The following is a 22,962-nucleotide window of genomic DNA, read 5'->3' as shown; positions in this document are numbered from 1 at the left end:
TCTCCCGCCTGGCCAATTGGTGGTGGGGGGGTTGGGTTGGGTTGGGGGGGGGGCGGCGCTCGGCGGAACCTTTGCGTGATGGGCTTCTGCGAAATTGGTCCTGAGCAAGACCGGCGCTGCAGGCGAGGGGGGAGCGAGTCAGGCAGTGGGGGGGAGCCGCTGCTGCCAGACCTGGAGCCCGGGCGGAGCTGGCCACGCCGCGCCTCCTCCGGAGTGGCTGAGCGCTCCGGGAATCCTAAGGCAGGGCAGTGCGCGATCCACTGAGTCCCCCCACCCGGGCTGATTTTTTTTCCCTGCGGGTTGGGGGGGGGGAGAAGAGGGAACCCCCCCTCGGTGCTACTTGAATTCCTTGAAGTCCCCGCTGGCGACCCTGTTTTCCGGGGCGAGGCGGGTGTCCCCAGCCCCCCGGCGCGCTCGGGAGCGCATGAAAAGCGGGAGGGGGCCGGGGGCCGGGGGCAACAGGTAGGCTGGGTGCCCGGCTCCCTCTCGGGGGGGGCTCTCGGACGGCCGTGGTTATGTAAGCCGCTGAGCGGCCGGCGTGGATCCCTTGCCTGGCTGGCGAAGGCACCCCACCCCGACGCCTCCCGGGCGCTGCAGCCCGAAGGCAAGACGACGAGCCGCCTGCTGGTTGCAACACCCCCCCCCCGCCTCCCCACCCACCAACCCCCCCCCCCTGCGAGCGAGCGAGCAAGTTTTCGCCATTGGGCTCTCCTCCCTGTCGGGGTGGGAAGGGCGGCCGATCCCCGCCTGCAGGATGTCGGCAGTGGCTTACATGGACTTCGTGGCCGCCCAGTGCCTGGTGTCCATTTCCAACCGCTCCGTGGCCCGGCAGGACGTGGCCCGCGAGGCGGAGCTGCTGAAGATGCCCGAGGAGGAGGAGGAGGAGGAAGCGGCGGCCGGCGGGACCAAGGAGCTGAGCGACCCCAGGGACGCCTGGAAGGATTATTGCACTCTGGTGACCATCGCCAAGAGCTTGTTGGACCTGAACAAGTACCGACCCCTCCCGACGCCGTCCGTCTGCAGCGACAGCGTGGAAAGCCCCGACGAGGATGCGGGATCGGACAGCGACGGGACCACGGAGTCCGGGTCGAGCCCTTCCCACAGCCCCGTGGAGGGGCAGGAGGCCGGCGGGCGGCCGGACCCCCTCTCCCTCCTGCACGGCGGAGGGCCTGCCAAGGGGAAACTGGCCACGGAAAAAAGACATAAGTGCCCCTACAGTGGATGTGGCAAAGTCTATGGCAAATCATCCCATCTTAAAGCCCATTACAGAGTGCATACAGGTTAGCTGTGGTCTCTCTCTTTCCGAGGGACGGGGCGGGGCGGGGGCCTTCGGGGGGGGGTCATGCGATGGGCACACGGTCTGGTGACCGCGCAGCTTTGCCTGCCAGAGAGCAAAACCTGGTTAGGGAAACGCCTCCCGTGGCTTACAGGCAAACAGCGCCCCTCCCATGCGCGGGGTGTTTTGGTGGCGGTGTGCTTTCTCCCCCTCCCGCCCAGTCAGGTTGTCCTGGGTTGAACCCTTCCGAAAGATGCTGTGGTTATTTTCGCTCTTCTTGCCTTCGGTCGTCAGCATCGACATCCAATTCTTCTCCTCGGCCCTTCTAAGCAGTCGTTAGACCAGGCTGGCTCCATTTGGGCACAGGGTGTTGATACAAATGGTACATCAAGAGTGTGGCTGGTTAGGAGAGCCCAGGGTGTTTCACTGGCTTGTCATGCTGCTGAATCCTGTTTTCTGCTCATGTGTCTGTATATGACTGAGTTGTGCTTACACTGAGGAGATCTGACCAGTAGAGGAGCTGTTTAGTCCCCCAAAAAATGCTTCTTTCAGGCTGGAAGGAATTGAAAGGGAAAAAAACCTGTGTGGATGCTTAAGGTTGTGCATGTGTCAGAGCCATTTAGGGGTTGCCATCTTCTGGTTTCCTGGTGGCCCTTTTTTTCTTTACCAGAACGGTCCAGAGCTCTCCTAACAGACTCCTTAGATTGTTGCCTGGCATTATATTTGGATAAACCAGTGGGTAGGAAGCTTAACTATGATTCTCTTTAGCTTCGTCTAAAGAAGTATTTCAGAGCAGTATTTGGGTTAGCCTCAATGGCAGATGTTGGTTCCATAAACGTCACTGGGCGTGGCCACATCTTGGCGGTCATGGACTAATGACGTATTTTCCAAATTCTTGTGAAGAAACACGTGGATGCTCACGATGTCCAAAGGCTTTGGAATAATATCAATTCTCCAGTAACAGGAGTAAATTAGTTGGGGGGCAAAAGTCAGGGAAGGCGAGACATGGTGAAATCCCTGCCTTTGGAAAGTTTCTTATTTATTTATGTTGAACATTCACAATACTGTAGTTATAAGTGGATAATATGAAAAACCAATCTCCTTCCCTTTCCGGAAGAGTTTATTTCATTTGATCATTGATAATACGATGATCAGCTTTATTCTTATCCTTTAGGTTTTAGAAGCAGATATTGAATGTGGCTTCAATAAGATGATGCTTCTGTCTAAGGGAATGCTTATTGTTGATTCCCAGTCCCAACCATTTGTGAAAGGTTACATGCATGTCTAATACTTCACTGCTGAGCATATCTGGTACTTCACTGCAGTCATTGGACATGCATCCTTAGAATTTGGTGAATATGTTTAAAGATGAAACCAGATTACTTATGCCAGTTGGAGGAGTGCTTTTGTGGAAGACGCAATGGTTAGTGACTTCTACATTTTCCAACAAGGTTTATTGCAGCTTTATGAGGAAAGCTGATTATTTTTATGATATGGTGCTAGACACACTTTGCTACCTTAATGTGACTTTTCTATGATTAATGTGATGGTTATATATTGCTGGAGGGATGATTATATATTGCTGGAGGGCATGGTATAGCCTGATTTTGTCAGACATCAGAAATTAAGCATAGTGAGTACTTGGGAGACCACCAAGGAAGGCTCTGCAGAGGAAGGCAATGGCAAACCACCTCTGCTTGCCACGTGCCCTGACAGCCCCTTGCTGGGGTCAGCACATACATACAAATATATTGATGGTCACGTGCTAAGAAAGCATATGCCTGTATTTTCCTTGGTCTTTTCTTGGACACATAATGATAAGCAACATGGGATGTATGTTATGTTTAACTGTTACTTTCCTTTGCCGTCTCTGTAAAGAAACAGTTCAACCACAGAATGGCTGTAATACTCCCCCTTCTCTAGAAATGGGCTTTTTAGAGCAGACATGTTGCAACAAAGATGTTCAGTATCGTCTCAGGCCACTCTGCATGGTAAATGGAAAGTTTTCCTTTCCTGCTGATATGGATTTTTCCAGGATTTTTCCAGAATTGCTACATCTACTTTATTTAGAAAGCTGAATTACTATCCAGAATCCTATTTTTCCATAAAGCAGGCTGTTACACACCCTCGCCTAGCCTTTGTATGTTAGAGGATAGCGCCATTTGGCCAAAAGCTGCCTAGTAATATAGAAATGTGCCTGCCCTACCAGATCAAATTCTTACAAACTATTGTCATGATTTTATTTTATTTTAAAAATGCTGTGTGACACATACCTACTTGCGTAGCTCTTTTAAAGCTCTGAATACATAAGCTGGAGTCTTAGGACAAGGGCCAGGCAAAGGAGAAAATGATTTTTCTCAGTATTAGTTTTTCTTTTTTAGACATTTTTTTCTTTCATTTTGATTTAGCTGAGAGAAGAAGTAGTCTTCACACAGGGAACAAACACAAGAAGGTACTCCTGAAAAAAAAAAAAAACCTTATGTACACTGAACTGCATCTTCTTTACCAGGAGGGTGTGGCAAAGGGTGAATTTTGGTTGAACTTCCCCTGAAATGCCTTTTCCAGTGGCCTAGTTCTGGCTACCATGAGAGGAGACTTGGGAGCGAGTCCCAGTACTACTATTTTTGCTCACCGTGCTGACATCATATGTAGCGCAGGATGGAAGATGAACCGGAAAAGAGGTGTTGTAAGTCACACAACAGTGATTCCTGTAATGAGCAAGGCAGGAAAGGAGTGTAAAACTATAACCAGTTTCCTTATTATGTTAGAAGCACCAGACAGAGAGATCCATTGCTGAGAATGTCACATTGGCATTCCTTCCAGATTAAAAAAATTAACCAATAATATTTATGCACATTAGAGTTGACTTCTTTTGGGAATAAATATAGAATGTGGATAGGTGCTATGGAGAAAACTTGAGAAGGTGATGTATGTAAATGTAGTTTAATCAAATAAGAGTTTTACTCTAATGTCATCAATTTAAATGGACTGAAGTTTTGTCCCGTAGTGTAACCCTTAGTCTGAAGATGTGCATACTATGAAACGTTCCTTTTGTGCCACTCATTTATACTCTACAGACAACTGTTTGTTGAGGCCTTGTGCAAGGGAAATAATTGACCTATCATGTTTGTATATCAGCTCGCTTGCATTCTGCTTCAATGCTTTGTGAACACAGACTCTTTCCATCATGAAGCTTATTCAGTGAAGTATTACCTTAGCAACTTTGTATCTTTTACTAGCTGGAAGAATATTCTGGATAGAAGTTAACACAAACTGTATTTTCTGTTTTGCTTTGAAATTCCTTCAAGCAGCTTTGTTATTTAATTAGAGCTTCTAATAGTTAAATATTTCCTAAACCGAAAACACCATTGTACTCTTGGTTGATAAATCTCAACGTATTTTCATGTCAACCAGATTCAGTTGCCTCTGTAGTAAAAATATAACAAAAGTGGTATGCATAAGAAAACTGAGGAAGCCATATATAGACTTATGTTCAAAACCTTATTCTGTAGATCAAGATGGCTGTCACTGAGATAAGTCTGTGTCCTCAGCAAATAATATGTTTGACCTTCACAGTATTGTTAATGTTTGCTTGCCAGAATTAAAACTTATGGCTCCCATTCCACACACGGTGTATTCCACAGCTTCACTGTGGTATTTCCTGAGTAGACCTTCTCCTCCATCAGATGTGGGAGCTGTCTTCAGTGTTTTCTTCATTCTTAAAAAAAAAATCTTCTTTTCATATCTCCAGGCTTTAAGACGTATATAACAGGTATCTTAGAAACAAGTCTCTTCTTAGTTTGGATTTATCTTCTCTGTGTTTTTAAATGCAGTCCATATTCCTCATGTACCCTTAGCTATCCCCTTGTCTTGCATTTAATGCTTATCACATTCTCTCAGATTCATTCTGAAGAAGAATTCCTGTCATGGCACCCATTCATTTTCTGTTCTAGTGACACATTTTTTCAATGAGCGTTGATTAATTGGAATGGTGTAAGACTGCAGAGACATGCTCATCTTGATGTTCCCAAAGAGCTGGTGCCTGGAGATGTCACGAACAAGCAAGCAACAGGGCCTGTAACTCTGATGAAATGTTTCTCCTCAGACTGAGGAAGTGGTAGAGTTGCCAGGTCCCTCCTGGCCACCAGCAGAGGATGGTGGGGTAGGACTCGCAAATCCAGGTTTGGATACTCCTGGAGACTTGGGGATGGATCCTGGGGAGGACAGGGACCTCAGTGGGGTACAATTCCATAGAATCCACCCTCCAAAGTATCCATTTTCTCCAGGGGAACTGATCTCTGTAGTCTGGAGATGAACTGTAATTCTGGGTGATCCTCAGGTTCTGCCTGGAGGCTAGCATCCCTAGGAGGTGGTGCACTGCCTCTCCTGCCTTAGTAGAGAAAGATCCATTGGATTTGCATGGGAACTTTCCCTTTGTCCAGAACTGTGGAGGTTCTGGCCTTATACCAGTAGTGCTGCTGAAAATCTTTGTTAGTAGAAATGGGGGGTGGGGTTGAGCAACACAAAAGTGGTGTTGTTCTGTAAGCCTGAGGTAAGAATTCCAGTAGGATCAAGCTCTTTTCTCAGTTCGCAAATCAGAAGTTAGCATCTGGCTAGTTAAGAGCAGGAAGAGTGGTTTTTCTAGAAAATAAACAGAAAGTAATAGTTTCTATGATTGTACTACTTATGGCTCGAGGTATCCATGGAGTTTTTGGTTTCTAGTATAAATGATAAAAATTAATAATGTTTCCTTGAAGAATCCTCTGCCCCAGAGTATAACAAGGTAGGCGTTACCTTACAGTCTCTCACTGTATGCCCAATACATTTTATTTCCCCACAATTATGTGCTCACAGAGAAAAATGCAATGACTGAATGGGAGGATCATGGCTCTAGTCAGTAATAACTCTGGTAAATACAGTGACTACTGACGTGAAGGCAATAATTTCTCTTTTTCAAGAATCTCTTCATTCTCCATTCCGAATGCACATGTTAATCTGTACATTAGGTTAAGATATACAGCACATATATGGACAAAATTGACAGGTTTTAATAAAGTACTCATCACAGTTGTTTTCTAGTGCTGTCTTCTTCATCTGAAATGAGAAGAACCAAATGTTCTAGTCCAAAAAAAGAAAAAAAATACACATTTGAGGAAGAAGTACTGAGCAGCAGAGTGGTGCTTACTCATCACCCTTCACACCAAGTCTGGTAATTCTGGTTGCCAGAAACGGACATATTGAAAATGCCAGTATGAATCAATTGTTGCACCTAGTTCTGCTTAGCATAGAAGAACATATATTGCCTTTATAGTCTAACCCAGTGGTTCTCAAACTTTTTGAGTCATGGAGCACTTTTCAGGAGAGAAATGTGTCACAAAGCATTAGTTTTCACCTAGCACCTATATACTAAACCGAATGACAGTAGTATTTTTCTTTCCAATCTCTAACCTATATTTGTGTGTGCTTCTTAGAAAAGGAAAATATCTCTCTGGGCAAGTACATTCACGTGAGATCACTGCTTTCCTACTTGGATCAAGATGGCTATGGAAACCAAGTTAAGATCCCAATGTCTGGACTGTCCAATGAGAAAAGAGCCTTTCCCCTAACATTTGACTCCTATTCGACTCCTATGGGCCCAGTCAACATCTCTTGCCCCAGTGAGCAAAATATAACCTTTAGCCAATTTTCAAAATTCTGTAAATTAATGAAACTAAGAAGCAAGGTTGAAATTGCTAAAATTTGTAAAGCAACAATACTATTTGGCTAATAATAAAAAAGCAGTGTAGAGAATTCCAAGCTGATTGCATTTATTACAAGATGCAATTGTGCCACAGCAAAATAATTCTGTAGAGACAGTTAGATATTTTGCCTATTTTCCATACAAATGTTGGAGCACTCTGGAGATCCTGGTCTCTATTCTTGCTCCTTGAGTAGTGTGCATGTCTTCAGAGAACTGCTCCATCACACAGTAGTGTAAATTACCTTTTCCATCAAGCATGGGGATCGTGATCCATGAGCCAAAGTTGCATCTCTCATACTTGTCCAAAAGCTAATAGGTCATAGGGTTGCCTCTTACCTGATAATGGCGAGAAGACCTCTGGGTAATGCTTCCTGTCCTCCTCCCTTGCTCAGTGAAGTGACAGGGGAAAATGGAGGGAAACAGCATAGAGATTTCTGAAATTCCTAGAGTGTCATGATGACACTCCCCATTTAAAAACATAAAGTCACTTCCAAGTCACCCCCCACCCACCCACTCATCTGGGCAATAACAGGAAGATTGGGGGGACACCAGCACCCTGCCACATTGACATCATTTCTGGTGCAACCAGAAGTGACATGAGCACGATGACACACTAGCAAAAGATCGAAATTCTATGGTCAAACCATAGTTTCGGCTGTTGCAAAAGCATCACCAGCAATATTGGCAAGGCCCCACTCTGTTAGATGAGTCTCCCAAGGTTGCTAGCCTCATGCTGATCACCCTAGCTCCTGGAGGTTGCCAGCTGAGTGCTGACATCCATAATTGGTCATCAACTACATAGAATGTCTAATGGGTTAGCTGTGTGCAACAAAAGCAAGAGCACCTAATGGCACTTAAAGACTAACATAGTTTGTTGTTTTAAAGGTAACATAAGACTCCTTTGGGTTTTGTCTACATACAGAAACTTTTCTAGTGTAAGCTCTATTATTTAGGCACATTTTAGCATCTAGTAGGCATCATGCTCATACTAACAGAACTTTGCATACGTTAAATCTGAATCCATTTTCTTTCTTACCAGCATCGGTATCTTTGCAGCCACTGTGCATGTGTGTAATAGCATGCTGATTTTTGTGATCACCTATTAGAAAGAAAAGAATGCTTTGTAGGCCTGGTGCCAGCTGGCTTGAGTGAAGTATCCAGATGCTTGTGAACATCTGGATTAAGTGACAATGGAATTCTAAACTCAGATCAAGTCTTTGGAACTGGGTGTTCAGACTGTATTGCCCAGCCCATAATAATTTGCTTGGGATAATTAATACCAGAAGAATAATGAAAAACAAGCAGTAATCAGTACAAAAGCCCCACAATAACATCAGCCATTCTGGAACAAGAAGGAAAACTGATTTGAGTTGCCATCCATGAAAACTTAGCAGCTTTTGGACGGTTCTGAGATATCCATTGCTGAAAAGAACATGCATCAAGATGGAGGTGACAAGTACCACACTGTCTAGTGCTAATGCAGAAGAGTAGATGTGTGCCAGGAGGATGCCAGATCTTATCAAGACCCTGAGCTCTCTAGGAAGAAAGCAAGAATAGCACAAATTCCAGAGGTCTTTGGAGACAAAGAGGAATGCAAGGTATGTTAGACTGTCTTGTTTGTATTGTTCTGTGAGGATAGGATTTTCATGCTTGGGAACTATGGGAACATCTTTATCTGTCCCTCAAGTTATAGGGTAGACAAAAGTCTTGAGGACAAGATAGCTATATTTTTCCTGGGATTTGGGTTTTTCTTGGCTCTCTATACTTTGTAGACCAACTCCCATATGGTCTGTTAAAATCTGCTGTAATCTGACATATTTCCACTTTTTAGTTGTGCAGATAAACTGAGCAGACATTTAGTAAGAACTTTAAAATTTCCTATGCTGTGTAAATGCTGCTTGAGGACATCGTTCTCAGAACCATTTATTTTGAAGTAATCAACAAATTTTAGTGGGATTGTTCCAATATAAGCGAACACCAGCTCAAGGGACTATCAAATGGAGTATTCTGTTTCTAGGAGTGGTTAACCAGAGACTTCGGGGAAGCCCTCACACAGGACATGAAGCAGTAGCTCTGTCTTGTTAGCACCCACCAGCTATTAGCTCCAGGAAAAAAAAATTCAAAGTTTTTTTTCCCTCTCCACTGCATAGGAAACCAGTGCAGCCTCATCCCTCCCAGACACAAACACACCCTCTAGAATTTTCAGTAGCCCCCTTCCACAGGGAAAATGTCAAAGGGAGGAACAAAATATGACAGTGAAAGGCAGCATTCAACTTCCTGGAGGGGGGGTCTATTTTGAAGAAACAACCAATCTCCATAGGCTCAACTGCACAGAAATTCACAATGCAATCTTAAAAATACTTTCCTAGGAATAAGCCCCATTGAATAGACTTGAGTAGGATTCTGAATGGACCTACTTGGATTGCATTGTTAGTTCAATGTATACTTTCTTTTCCCATCATGTACAGTATGTCTAACGTCACATGAGATAAATTTTGGACCCTCCAGAATCCCTGGCCAATCTGGCCTGGAGGAAAATTGCTTCCTGACCTCAAAGTGGCGATCGGTACTATCCTAGGCATGCAAGAAAAGGCCAAACGCTGATGCAAACATTCCTGCCCTCCCTCTTATGAACTGCCTAAGGTCATAGAATCAGCATTGCTTGCAGATGGCCATCTAGCCTCTGCTTAAAAACCTCCAAAGAAGGAGAGCCCACCACCTCCCAAGGACACCTGTTCCACTGAGGAACCACTCTGTTAGAAATTCTTCCTAATGTTTAACTGGAAACTGTTTTGATTTAATTTCAACCCAATGGTTCTGGTCCGACCTTCTGGGGCAACAGAAAGCAACTCAGCACCATCCTCTATATGACAGCCCTTCAAATACTTGAAGATGGTTATCATATCACCTCTCAGTCATCTCCTCTTCAGGCTAAACATACCCAGCTCCTTCAACCTTTCCTCATAGAACTTGGTCTCCGGACTCCTCACCATCTTTGTTGCCCTTCTCTGGATATGTTCCAGCTTGTCTACATCCTTCTTAAATTGTGGTGCCCAAAAATGAGCACAATACTCTAGGTGAGGTCTAACCAGAGCAGGGTAAAGCGATACCATCACTTTGCGTAATCTGGATGCTATACATCTGTTGATACAGCCCAAGATCGCATTTAGCTTTTTAGCTACCGCATCATACTCCAGGAACACATGAACACATGGTTTATACTGCTTTATACTGAATCAGACTTTTGGTCCATCAAAGACAGTATTGTCTGTTCAGACCGGCAGCGGCTCTCCAGGGTCTCAGGTAGAGGTCTTTCACATAATCTACTTGCATAGTCCCTTTGACTAGAGATGTCGGGGATTGAACCTGGGACCTTCTGCATGCCAAACAGTTGCTCTACCAGTGAGCCACAGCCTCTCCACTGTTGATTCATGTTCAGTGTTTGGTCTACTAAGACCCCTAGATCATTTTTGCACACACTACTACTAAGACAAGTCTCCCCCATCCTATAATTATGCATCTGATTTTTCCTACCTAAATGCAGATTTCTACAAAGATCCTATGATACTTGCTGTTTCATTTTCAGTCCCCTGTTGATAGCTCCTACCATGGAAACTGCAGCCTGGGACTGGAATCCAGAGGGGCATGCTCCGATGTGTATCATCTGCCCGGTTTTTCCTGTCACCCTGAAATCGTTTATCCAAGCTCAAACCACAGTTTAGATGTGCAAGCTTCAAAGGAGGAATTCCATCTGTTCCCTTTGAGCAGCTCTCATGCTTGTTTGTTACATTCTCCTGAGCTCATGTAGGACCCCTCTGGGAAGTCACCTGAATGGGAAATGCAAAGGGGGAAACAGAACATGTTCAGATTGTTCACATTCTCTCCCCGCCTTTTCCCCACTGTGGGGATGGGATGTACCTTGAAGTTTCTGGATTTAGTTTGGTGCTTAGTTCTGGAGTTTGGGCATAAAAGGGCTTATTGCTTCATAGCCCTTCCCATGGGCATTCATTTACAGTTGCCAACCTCCAGATGGTGGCTAGAGATCTCCCGCTATTATAACTGATCTCCAGGCAACAGAGATCAGTTCACCTGGAGAAAATGGCCACTTTGGAAGGTGGACTATATTGCATTATACCCCATTGAAGTCCCTCCCCAAACCCTGCCCTCCTCAGGCTCCACCCCCAAAATCTCCAGGTATTTTCCAACCTGGAGCTGGCAACCCTCCATCCATTGCATTGTGTAACTACCATCTGAGTATACTTCCTGACCCTTATTTATTTTTGTCCCAATGGGGACCCAAAGCAGCTTACAACACCATTCTCCCCTCCTTTAGTTTATCCTCACAACAACCTTGTTATGTAGGTTAGGCTAAGAGCATGAGTGGCCCAAGGTCACTCAGCAAGCTTCCATTGTAGACTGAGATTTGAACCTGGATTTCCCAGATCCGCTCTAACCACTACATTATAGCTTGCTGGCACTCTTATCACATCACCTTGTATCTGGCTGTAAAGATGTGGGGAGGAGGTGAAGTCTGCACTAAATTCCCTTGATAAGAGAGGTGAGCAAAGCTTTTCAGTCATTTCCTTCCATAGGCCACTCCCAAATATACCTGCAGTTGCCCAATTGTAACAGAGTTCAGAATGGAGAGTTCCCTTTTGGAGGGACATTTTTAATACAGTTGCTGCTTAAAGTTTTATAAAATATTTAAGATAGTTTTAAATGTAATTGAAATATATATTGTTGATTCTAACTTTCCACTCCACTACTTTGAATCTATATAAGAGAAACAGTATATTAAGCGGTAATAGTTTAGAACTACCAAACATACCCATGTTGTACATTTTTTAAATGACCATTATATGAAAGCAATGAGAAGCAGCAAGAAGGATGGGTTCGGTGTAACACGCACCCTTTCTGGTTTTATCTGAAGCTTTGTGCATAGCCTTTTGGAATAAATTACATTGTAATAAAATGTGGGGTAGCATACTCATGCAGCACGTGCATTATATCATTTCTTAGGCTGGGCATCTGTCTGCAGTGTTTCAATCTGCTACTCCACATGAGTGTTAACTGGTATATTAAAATTGTTAAGTGGATGGATTCATAGCCAACCAGCAAGTGCAGGACAGCAATGTAGTCATGTTCTAAACTATGTTTTGCCTTCAAAAGTAATCTCTGCAAAGTTTTTAATAATGTCAGTGCTAAGTTTTATAAGCCAACAAATCTGAAATAGCATTTCTTTTTGCCTTGCCCCAAAGGAACTTCTTCCAGGGCCAGTGTATGCTATTTTCATCCAGAATATAATTATCTGTCTTTTCTGCATTCATCCATCCTGGTTTTCTTCTGCCATCAGTTAAAGTGTTTATTGGGTCAGCTTTTCCTCCACAAAATTAAACTGATTTTGGATCCACGCCCCCATTTACTAAATTGTTTCACAAGAGGACTCTAAATGAAGGGAACACAAATTGTTGCATTGGACGGGTTCCTTGCTACTCTGCCTGCACAATTACTCACATTAACTGCCTCTGTTTCTCGTTCCAGAAACAGCCATCACCCCACTTGGGAAGGCAAAGGTGCTTGTCACAACTGGAGGTGGAGGGTTGGCTTTAATGGCTGAAGACCTGAGAAAGTTCAGTGGAAGGAAACAGAAAATCTCATTCTTAATCTGCACAAAGACTTGACAGGAACACTTTGACAGTGCTAAATTCTTGAAGGCAACTAGATAAATCTTTTAAAGAAACCAATTTAAGGCAGAAGAGAGCGTAAATATCACAGAATCTATCAACAATGGTGTATAAAAGAAGCCTCCATAGCTGTAATTCCATAGGAATTTAATAAAAATAGGCAACTGCATGAATGTCTTATTCAGCACTCTTTAATGAAACACTTGGGTATGGAATGACAGCAGTTGTTGTTGGACTGCTTTACCTCTTGACACTTATTGCCTTCTTGTATATTTCCATCTCTACTACAGAGCAGACAATTTCCCAAAATGTGTCTTCTGGGTCTTATGGTGTGGTAGCATTTGCTTCATTTTGGGCCCTGGGTCTGTACTGTGTGGTTGTTTTTTAAATAAAGATTTACATATATTTTGAACTGGCCATCTCTGTTGCACATCAATCTGTTGCACATTGTAAAGTATTTGCAGAATATTATCACCACTCAACTATGTTGACTTAGTATACTAATAGCCTTCTGAATTTGAAGTTATCTTTCTACCATTTCAAACAAAACCACCGTTCTTAAAGATATTTAATGGCCCTCAGTATTACTGCTCATGTCCTCACTGGTTCAGCCCTCAATATTAATCATCCTATCCACTATTGTTGTACAATGAAAATGTATGTGCCCATAATACCCCATGTAACTGGACATGCGGTTCAGTGGTAGAGCATCTGCTTTACATTCAGGAAGTACCAGGTTCAATCCCTGTCATCTCCAGTTAAGAGGCTCAGGTGATAAGTAATATGAAAGACCTTTCCCTATAGCTGCTGCCACTCAGATTACACAATGCTGAGCAATGATCTGACTTGGAATAAGGCAGCTTCATGTATTAATGGAGATAAATAATGCTATTAACTACATTTCTAAATTGTATACTCACTACATTATTTTCTGTACCTGACCAGTTTGTCTAACAGTTATATTCACAAACGCAGAGAATTGAACAAGTGCATGGCATCTTCCAAAATTCAGTTACAAGACTTAAGTTATCAAATATCTTTAGAAAATCTTTTTTGCAAATGGTATGGAAAAGATCAGAAGAGAAAAGAGGGAAATGGGATTGTTTTGGCGTTAGAGAACAGAAGCCAGCTGAGAAAGGTAGTGAATTTTTGGGAAACAACAAAATGTTCATGGTTTTTCCACTTGAAACTTTTTCTGTCATCAGGTTTGCACAGAATGCACCATTGCTGTAAAAGACATCACTTTCCCCATACTATCCACTGGTGTTGTTACAGTGGAGGAATCTTAACTACCCTGTTACCAGATCTAAGCTGCCAATAAAAGATTCTAAACCCTAGAAACGTTTTAAAATGTTTTAGTGTCTCAGGCAATCTTAGATATATAAAAGAAATAATGCGTGGAAAGATCAGAGTTCCTTGCTATCTATAGTTTCCCCAGCTACTCAAGGATGCAAATTTAACAACATGCCATTTAAACATCACAACAGAGTCATTACTTTTCTTTTATCTGGAAGGAGGTCACTAAATTATGTTACCATCAGAGTCCTTTAATAGCTCTTTTATATTTTGCAATATATCAGTCCCAGACCCCTTCATGATCTCCAGAACATTTGCCACTTTGGCCTTCTATTCCAAACACATATTGTTCTATCTATCCATGTTAGGATTTTGCATATTGATAAACCTGAACTGAAAATAAACCCGAAATTAGCCGTTTCGGTAAATTTCAGGATTTGGGTTTACCTGATACCAAAACCTGGGGATAATGCTGAATAGGTGATTCCCAAAAACGCAGAATAGATATTCAGCTTTTCGGGTTCGGCTATTCACCTTTGCTCAGAGGCATGGCTCTGTGCTTTGCCCCCTTTTTCTTTCTTTCGTTTGACTGGTTTTGTTAGGGCCTCATAGTTGGGGCCCTTTTGAGATAGGGTTATTTAAAAGATGGGGCTCATCCTCCAACTAATAGAGCTGGCTTCAACAGCCACACACCAGGCTTCCGAAGGAAATTAATTCATCTACGTGGATGAGCAATCTCCTTCAGACAGCCCCCGTGGTCATGACTTCAGCCAGCTCCGATATCACCACCGCCACCCCATAAAAACCTGCTTTCCTCAAGAAGGTTGCCCTGAGGAGAGGCTTTGTTTCCCTGCACCGTGACCATCTCTTGGAATCAGATTTTTCATGACCACAATAAAGGACTGCTCACAGGATGTCGTTTGCCACCAAAAGGAATGTTTTCCATGCCTTATTTGTCTTGCATTTAAGTCTTTTTCCTCTGGAAGCTAATTTGCAAGGACAACATGAAAAGCGACCCAGAAATGAAGTAATCCCCCAAGACGTTGAGGCGCCAGCCAGGCAGTTGGCTCTTTCTGTCAGTCCTTGGTAACGCTGAACTTTTGAACCTGAAAACCGATGGACAGCTCAGCTTGCAAATGCCTGGAGGATGGGGGTGACCCCTTTGCGAGCCCATAAAATTGGACCCCCTGTCCCAAAGTTCACCAAACTTTGGTGACTGTCTAAGGAGAGTCCCTTGCAGCCATGCTGTAAATTTGGGGACTGTACCTCCAAAAATACCCCCCAGGAGCTTTGAAAACATCCCCATAGAGTATAATAGACGTGAATATTTCAGGAAACCTGAAAATAAGCTGAATACCAATATTTACCAGTATGGGTATTTGGCTATTTCATGTTTACCGGAAAAAAATTGAGCCCAATAAACCCAAAATTTACCAAAATATTTTTTTTGCACAACCCTAATCCATATCCTAGCAGCATAAATCTCATTTGGTTATCTCGGAAGACAACAAGAGTTTGCTGCTTTCCTTTGCCAGGACACTGACTCAGTTTGAAATAGTCTAATGCTTCATTCTTGGGTTGTGTTCTCCAGAAGTATAAAAATGTCTCTTGCTCAGGCAGAGTTCAGAGTATTGCCAATACAATGCTGAGTGCCAAGAACTCAGTGGATGTCCATTTAACACCTATGTGTATAGTTCTCGGGAAGCTGAGAAAGGTAGTGAATTTCTGGGAAACAATAAAATGTTCATGGTCTTCCCACTTGAAACTTTCCCCATTGTTAGGTAAACAGGTAAATCCAAGACCTCATTTAGTCATATTTGAGTTTCACCCAAAGCTGAATGCACAGACCTACCAGGGTTCAACTTCAAGGAATGTTGTGGACTCAAGCTACATTTTCCATTTTTGCTTTGTGTTTGTCTCCCACAATCAAGACAGGTATGGGCACTGCTCATCTCACTGTTCTGAGTTATATCTGAGGGCGGGCCTCACAAGCTGAGGTTTGGTGAGCATCTTCCAGTGATCCTTGTTATAATGCTGTTTGAGAACACAGTGTCCCTGCAATAACAATCATTCCTCTGACACATTATGAGGTGCCATACAATGGAGTCCTATGCAGAGCTACTCCAAGCTAAGCCCATTTATTTCAGTAGGTATTGACCTGGAATGATTCTGCATAGGATTGCACTATATGTTTTCTGGTTTGTGTCTCAGATCCTCCTTGTACATTTTTCAGCCATGGGATGATAACTCTCAAATCTTCAGACACACACAAATGACTCAAGGGATCATGCTTTTGATCATACCGAATCTATTAATGTTGAGTTAACTTTTATTTGTTCAAGTGGCTATCCCTTCAATTAGGGGTTTAGTAAGTTCTTACCACTCCTTAGAAGCCTAATATTGCTATTCCTACTGCTAATCTTCATGCATGCAGGAGTGCATATGTACACATGGAGAGCTTCCTTTTACTCTTTCAGATGGTACAATCATTCCCTTTGCGTGTGCAAAATGCTCTCTGCTGATGTGAATTGCAAGTGCAATAAGTGTATATTAGTACACACATGGGGCTCTGGAAAGGAGGAGGTAACTGCAAATCGTTCTAATGTTCAGAGGCCCAGTGGCTCTGTGCTTTGCAAGGTCCCTCTGCCCATTGAACCAACTAACCTTTACTTCCCTGTACTTGTATTCTTGCCAAAATTCTCTGTGTGCATATCAATTTAACTAAAAAATAAGCATGGTTTATATATAACATGCTGTGACCAGAGTTTGGAATTCCTGCATGCAGGTCTTGCCTTGCTACAGAGTTTGGACATTTCAGGCACTGTGAACAATCTTCTATGTAGGTAGGTTGTTTCTTCCCACCCAGGGACTGACATTTTCTTTTGAAATATAGCTCACTCTAGTGGGTTTGAAAGTATTGGAAGCAGTGAGTGGGTATGAATATCTGGCAGGTTATGTCATCTTCCCAGATCAGTAATGTGGATATTGGTCTTTCAGAGAGCAGGCTGTAGGAGGAAAAGCTATTCCTAATGATTGTTTGCTCAGGGTAAATGGCTATGTCATTAGTTATATGCATTTTGCTTTGAGATGGCAAGTTTTGACCCACTAAATCACATCAGGTCTTGTTGATGTATCTAAGGTAATGGACGGGGAGAGGGACGGAGTTCAATTTACTTAATCAAATCAGCCAGAGTAGTAGATACAGCAGATTTATTTTTCTCTATTTGTTTGGAATATGGATCATTTTTAGTCTTGTTCCTCACAGCTACAGTTGATTGTATTAAAATGCCACATGTGTGAGAGAGTGCGAGTGAGCAGACTTGTACATACAAAAATAATTAATCACGTCCTACAAGCTGCTCATGCACATGAAAGAGGGAAAGAAAACTGACACAGGTTTGTAGAGATGATTCATTGAAAACCAAGCTGACCTTGTACACACTTTTTGGCTCTTACTACATTGGCTACAGTCCAGGTGAAATGTTCTGAAGATCTTACAGTAATGATGTTGTGACCAACGTTCCATTCCAACCTGTTTAACAATAAAAAGCATTTATCTTTGGCAGTCACTGAAGAAAATATATCTCTGTTTGTTTGGGTAAGCGCTGAAACTATAAAAGTCAGTGAGACATAAAAGGACTTGGATGGTTGGCTTTCCTAGCAGCAGCCACACATACATGAAGGTTGAGTATCCTTGTATCCCAAGCAACCTCTGTTTGACAGGAGACGTTCTGTGATGCATCCACCAGCTATACTTATTTTTATGTCATCGCTGGGGTGGACCACAATCCAGTGGACAATCAGCATAATTAAGTTATATTGGAATGACAAGGGACCAAAATGGTCCATAACTCTGCTGAATAAAGGGGCCTGCATGCTGCAGTTAGTGGACTATGTTGCACTGGTAAGCAGTGTTGGAGCATACTGCCAGCTAGACTATTTGGTATGTCTAAAATGGGCTTCTTGAGAATTGGATCTAATCTCATGACTTTTCTGGTGTGAACTGAATTTTAAAATGCTGAAAAATTATAATAACTGAGATATTGTGTAATAACAACACAATAGTAATCAACGTCAACTAAATATGAAAATGTTCACAATACCATTCTATTGGGTTCCTTGAGTACATTTTGCTGTCAGAATGAGACATGTTTCTTATATGTCTTGAGCTCAAGCTCTTAACAGAGGTTGATACGAGTTATTACATGTTAATATTTTAAGGAACTCATTTGGGAAGGTCTAATTTTGCCTACACTTTGTGTTAGTGACCAATTTTGAATCAATCTTTCCATCACTTTTAAAAATATGTATTTGGGTGGGAGTGCATCTGGAGCCAATAAAAAAGCAAGAATACAATCTTTAAAAACAGCAATAAAATAAACTAATATAGATAATTGCAGTGGCAGATAAGAAGGGTCTGTAAAGACTATAAAGTATGAGTGATCGACTTTTCTTCTCTGAGTTTAGTAAAATAACCAAATGCACACAAATATGTTGCAGTATGATTACAGTTGTGTCCTTGATGTTCTACTTATATCCCCCCCAGTCCATACAAGGTCAATAATCTGCCAGGTTAAAAGGTTAAAAATCTTTTGCTATCTCTTGGCACTGGACAATTCTGAACTACTCTGCTGCTCCTAGGGCTAAAAACACTAATAAACATGACTTATTTGTTCTGTACAGATTAAAAGCTATAATGGCTATGGCTATATGGTAAAGCTCATGCTTTTAATATCAGACATTACAAGTTCAAACCCCCATCTTCTTAGTTTATAGGAAAAGTTCTCCATTAGGACCCTAGAGTTCTGGTACCTATTGCCAGAACTGGGCTATCTGTTCTGAGCAACCTGTTTCACTGTGTTTGGGCAGAAGGAGGTGCTTCTATGCCACAAATAGATTTTAATTAAAGCTGTTCCTACTGATGAATCCAGTGACACATTTAAGATTATTTTATAATACTTTTGGAGTCCTCTGTGCTGTATAGTTCACAAAACCAACCTCAACTGTTGTGTTCCTGCTTCCTTTAACTCTGTCATTTGATGTTTACCTTCCCACAGGTGAACGACCGTTCCCTTGCACATGGCCAGATTGCCTTAAAAAGTTCTCCCGCTCTGATGAGCTAACACGGCACTACAGAACCCACACTGGCGAGAAGCAGTTTCGATGTCCGCTTTGTGAGAAGCGGTTCATGAGGAGCGACCACCTGACGAAGCATGCCCGTCGCCACACTGAGTTCCACCCTAGCATGATCAAGCGATCTAAAAAGGCCAGCTCTGCCTCCTTTTGAATGACAGACTAGAATTGGAGGTTGGGTGGGAGGGGACAACCATTGTTGCAAAAGGCATAACTGATCAGCACAAATACGTCCACCACTGTACAGTAATTCCCCCTACTTGCATTTTGAAAGCACATGTAGCTGGAAGTTTAACATTTTGTCCCATCCACTCTGCTATGCTACCAACAACAGTCTTAAACCAGTGGCTGCTGGGTGGGAGCGGGGAGGGGGGCAGTGTGGGGTATCAGCAGAAATAATGCAACTTTTTTTGTAGTTTAAAGAATCAACACTGGTGTATATATGTCTGACTGGGTGGTTTGACCTGTGACAACACAGTAGTGATTCCAAGCTCTTTGTGATTGCTGTGTCATGGACATGTTTTGTTGACTAATGTAATGCTGCTTGTATTTAAAACAAAAACAAAAAAAGTTTAGTAAAACCACTTTCCAACTCACTCAGATATTTCTCAATTAAAACTCCATAGTACATATTCAGAAGAAGATTCACTTCTCTCTCAATGATCCATCCTGTTCAAGACTGTTAAGAAAAAAAACACATTACATCTGGTGTTCATATTTGCTGATCGGTATTTTTTTGAAAAAGGAAATAAGCTGAAATTTATACTGACGAGAACCTGTTTGGTACACAATCCAGGTCTTTTCTTTCTTTTGAATATAAGCTGTTTTTTCCCCCCAATGAAAACATGCTGACATCAATCCGATTCAATAAGCAAAAAGGAAAAACAAGAAATCAGCTCAGATTACTTCTGATGTCACATGTATTTTGGCTCCATTATTCCGTTGCCATTTACAAACAAGAACAACACCACAAGTCATTCTAAAGAATGCGGCAGAAGCTGGAGACCAGGTTTCCTCCTCCAACCCAGTCGTTCCTGTACTTTCATCTGAAAACCATATACTGTACTGTACTATATAAAAACCACTAACAGTGCTTTATTCTGCTGTATTTTGTTGGAATGAATGCATAACAGCAGCTACCATCTTTATAAGCTGCCACTTTTGTAAAGGCTTTTTCCTTATGATGAACTCTCTCTCTCTCTCAAAGGTGCATCCTCTACATCTACTTTGCCAGATTCCTGTGACAGCCAATGGGAACTGTGTGTGTTTATGGAAGCCTTTCCCCCCTCTACAAACAATTCCCTATGCTGATAGAGACAAGTAAAACTCATTTTTTTTAAAAGTACTTTTCAAGAGACTTCTACATTCTTCACAAATTGCAGCTGTTGTACAGAGTATGGGGGGAAAAACAATACCACAACCACAAAAAATGAGGTCATAAAAATCTAACATGCAGGAGGTGTGTCTTAGTATGTCTTGTGGCATGCCACTGTGTTCCTTGCAAACTCTACCCCGTGTGTCAGGCTTGAAACATTCAATGATATGGCAATATTTCATCTGTTGAAAAAGCAAACGGTTGCTCTTTAAAAGAAGAGCCAAGGCATCATTGGAGGAAACTTCCTACATCTAGCCAAGTGTTCAACTTTGTTAATGTTAAAAGCATGAAACTTACAAAGGTTGTTATCATGGACTTTCCCTCCCCCATCTCATGTAATGGTGGAGACCTATGTTTACAGACTTTCCCCCTCGGAAACATTCTACTGGTCTGCTGTTCTTTACTCCTCCTTCACAGAGAAGGCAGGAGCGGTGCAAATGTTCTATCTAAGGCTAAATTCATCCCCAAGGTAATCACATTGCAGCCAGTGGGGTGATACAAGGATCAATTTAACCTATCTTTGTAAAGAATCTGTACATACAAATCTTGTGAAGTACTCCTGCAATGACAGTATCTTCTTGTTTCACCTGATGAAAAGCTTGCTTCCTAGAAAAAAATAAAACAACATCTCAGAGAGTAGAGTATTCTACAATCGTCCGTGGCTTCCAGCACTAGAACTCAGTATGCATCTAGCATTTTTAATTGTTTGGTTCATTATAAAAATTGTGTCTATGTGAACAGAATGGCTTCTAATTAGAGGTGTTAGGGGCACTGAGCAATCTGTGGGATTTCAAAAACAAAAAAGGGATGAGTTTTCTTCAGTGAAGACATGTCAGGAAACCAAGCACACTTTCTACCTCCGTTTCAGCTTTTTGAAACGTTTGTTTTATGATAAACCAAAATTAATTTCTGGCGTCCAAAATAAATTGTAGGGACATTTGTTCTTCCTTATAGAAATAAGTAGTCTGGCTATTTCTATCACTGTAGTGTAATAAGTATTCTGCTTTACCAGTACTGTTAATGCTGCCTTGTTTGATTAGGGGTCAGGACCGTGTGGTAGGCCAGCAACTCACAACATAGCATTGTTCCAACTGTCCTTCCCTTCTATACAAGACCAATTATTAAGAGCATAAACTCTAGTAAGCGGCCTACTAATCCAGCAGTTGCTCAAACTTTACTGTTGCTCTGATGTCGGACAAGTGCAGTATTAGCTACACAGAGGCTGGATGCTGAATGCTGTTATTTCACCTTAAGTCCAACACAAGTCACAGGCACATACCACATCCTTGACAAATAATCGGGTCACATGGGCACAAGACGCAAAGACATGGTGGGACAGTGGTTAGGGGATTTGCCTACTTTCCAAATGGTTGTGGGATCATGCCTTACTTGATGACATGCTGCATGGTCACCGCCAGTCCACAAGTAAATTATAATGTGGTTGCTTCCATTGGGAAGTCCAAGATGTGCAGGCACCACGCTGGCTTCATCGCTCCTTTGCATAACGTGGACTATAGACATGGGGATGCCTTAATCACACCACCAAACAGCTTGGAGTAATACTTTGCTGTGCCCTTAAAATGCATTTCTGCACAAAGCTTAGGTATCCAAGCTTGAACGTTGTAGGCAGAGTATATTTTAAGACAAAAACATGTACGGGGGAAAGTGGGCAGGGAAGATTTAGTTACCGCTACTGCTTCTCCTTTGCAAATCCTCCCCTCTTTCTGTTGCTCCACGCTGGCAATGGTTCCCAGCCTCCTGTTTGCTGAAAAGTATATGCATAGACTCAAATCTATATGAAAAATGTGATACAGAAAAGGGTAAAGTACCTGCCGGGCCCCAGAAAGTACACATTTAGGCCACACCTCCAGGAGGTCATGAAATAGAAGCCTGTTTCTTTGGCTGTGAGCCTCAACATGCTTACTTGAAAGTAAGTTTCATTGAAATGAATGGAGCCTGTTTCCAAATAAATATTAGCATTGAGGTATATGTCATGCATCTTAGGAGTCTTCCAAAAGTAATCTACCCAGTTTTTTAACCACTAACACAAATGGAGAAAAGTTTGTCGCTTTTGGAGTAAAAGATAATAGTGAATTTAATGTGCAAACTCTACAATGTAGTAAAATCAGTTGTATTTTGTAACAAAAGGGAACTTGGGAAGAGACTGTTTTGCAAGTGTCGAGAAGAAAATCAAGTTATCTGAGAACCTATTTGCCACGTTACTCTGAAAATTCTTAAGAGTGCTGACGTTAAGACGGCTCCTCTCCTCAGTTCAGAAAGACTTTCCTAGAGAAACTATAGCTATAAAACATCTTTTGCAAACTATTTTGACGACTTCTATACAGGTCTCTTTTCCATTTGCCAATGGACTTAGCCCAGTATGCACCAGATCGGACATACTCTTCAAATGCTGTTTTACTACAGATTAACCATCTGTAACACTGTAAAATATCAACCT

At 42.3% G+C, this 22,962-nt stretch overlaps 1 protein-coding gene across 1 annotated transcript; it reads left to right on the top strand.

The window, feature by feature from the left end:
• The first annotated feature begins 702 nt into the window (after positions 1-702).
• Positions 703-19,725, top strand: KLF9 (KLF transcription factor 9). The gene is made up of 2 exons (XM_056847936.1): positions 703-1,280; positions 19,054-19,725. Exons 1-2 carry the CDS (start codon positions 755-757, stop codon positions 19,281-19,283), a joined length of 756 nt encoding a protein of 251 aa, XP_056703914.1. The 5' UTR covers positions 703-754; the 3' UTR covers positions 19,284-19,725.
• Positions 19,726-22,962: the final 3,237 nt, after the last annotated feature.

This window comes from Euleptes europaea, chromosome 4 (genome assembly GCF_029931775.1).
Source record: "Euleptes europaea isolate rEulEur1 chromosome 4, rEulEur1.hap1, whole genome shotgun sequence".
Lineage (NCBI taxonomy): Eukaryota > Metazoa > Chordata > Lepidosauria > Squamata > Sphaerodactylidae > Euleptes > Euleptes europaea.
Note: the sequence above shows the minus strand (reverse complement) of the source record. Positions and strands in the feature narration are given on the sequence as shown.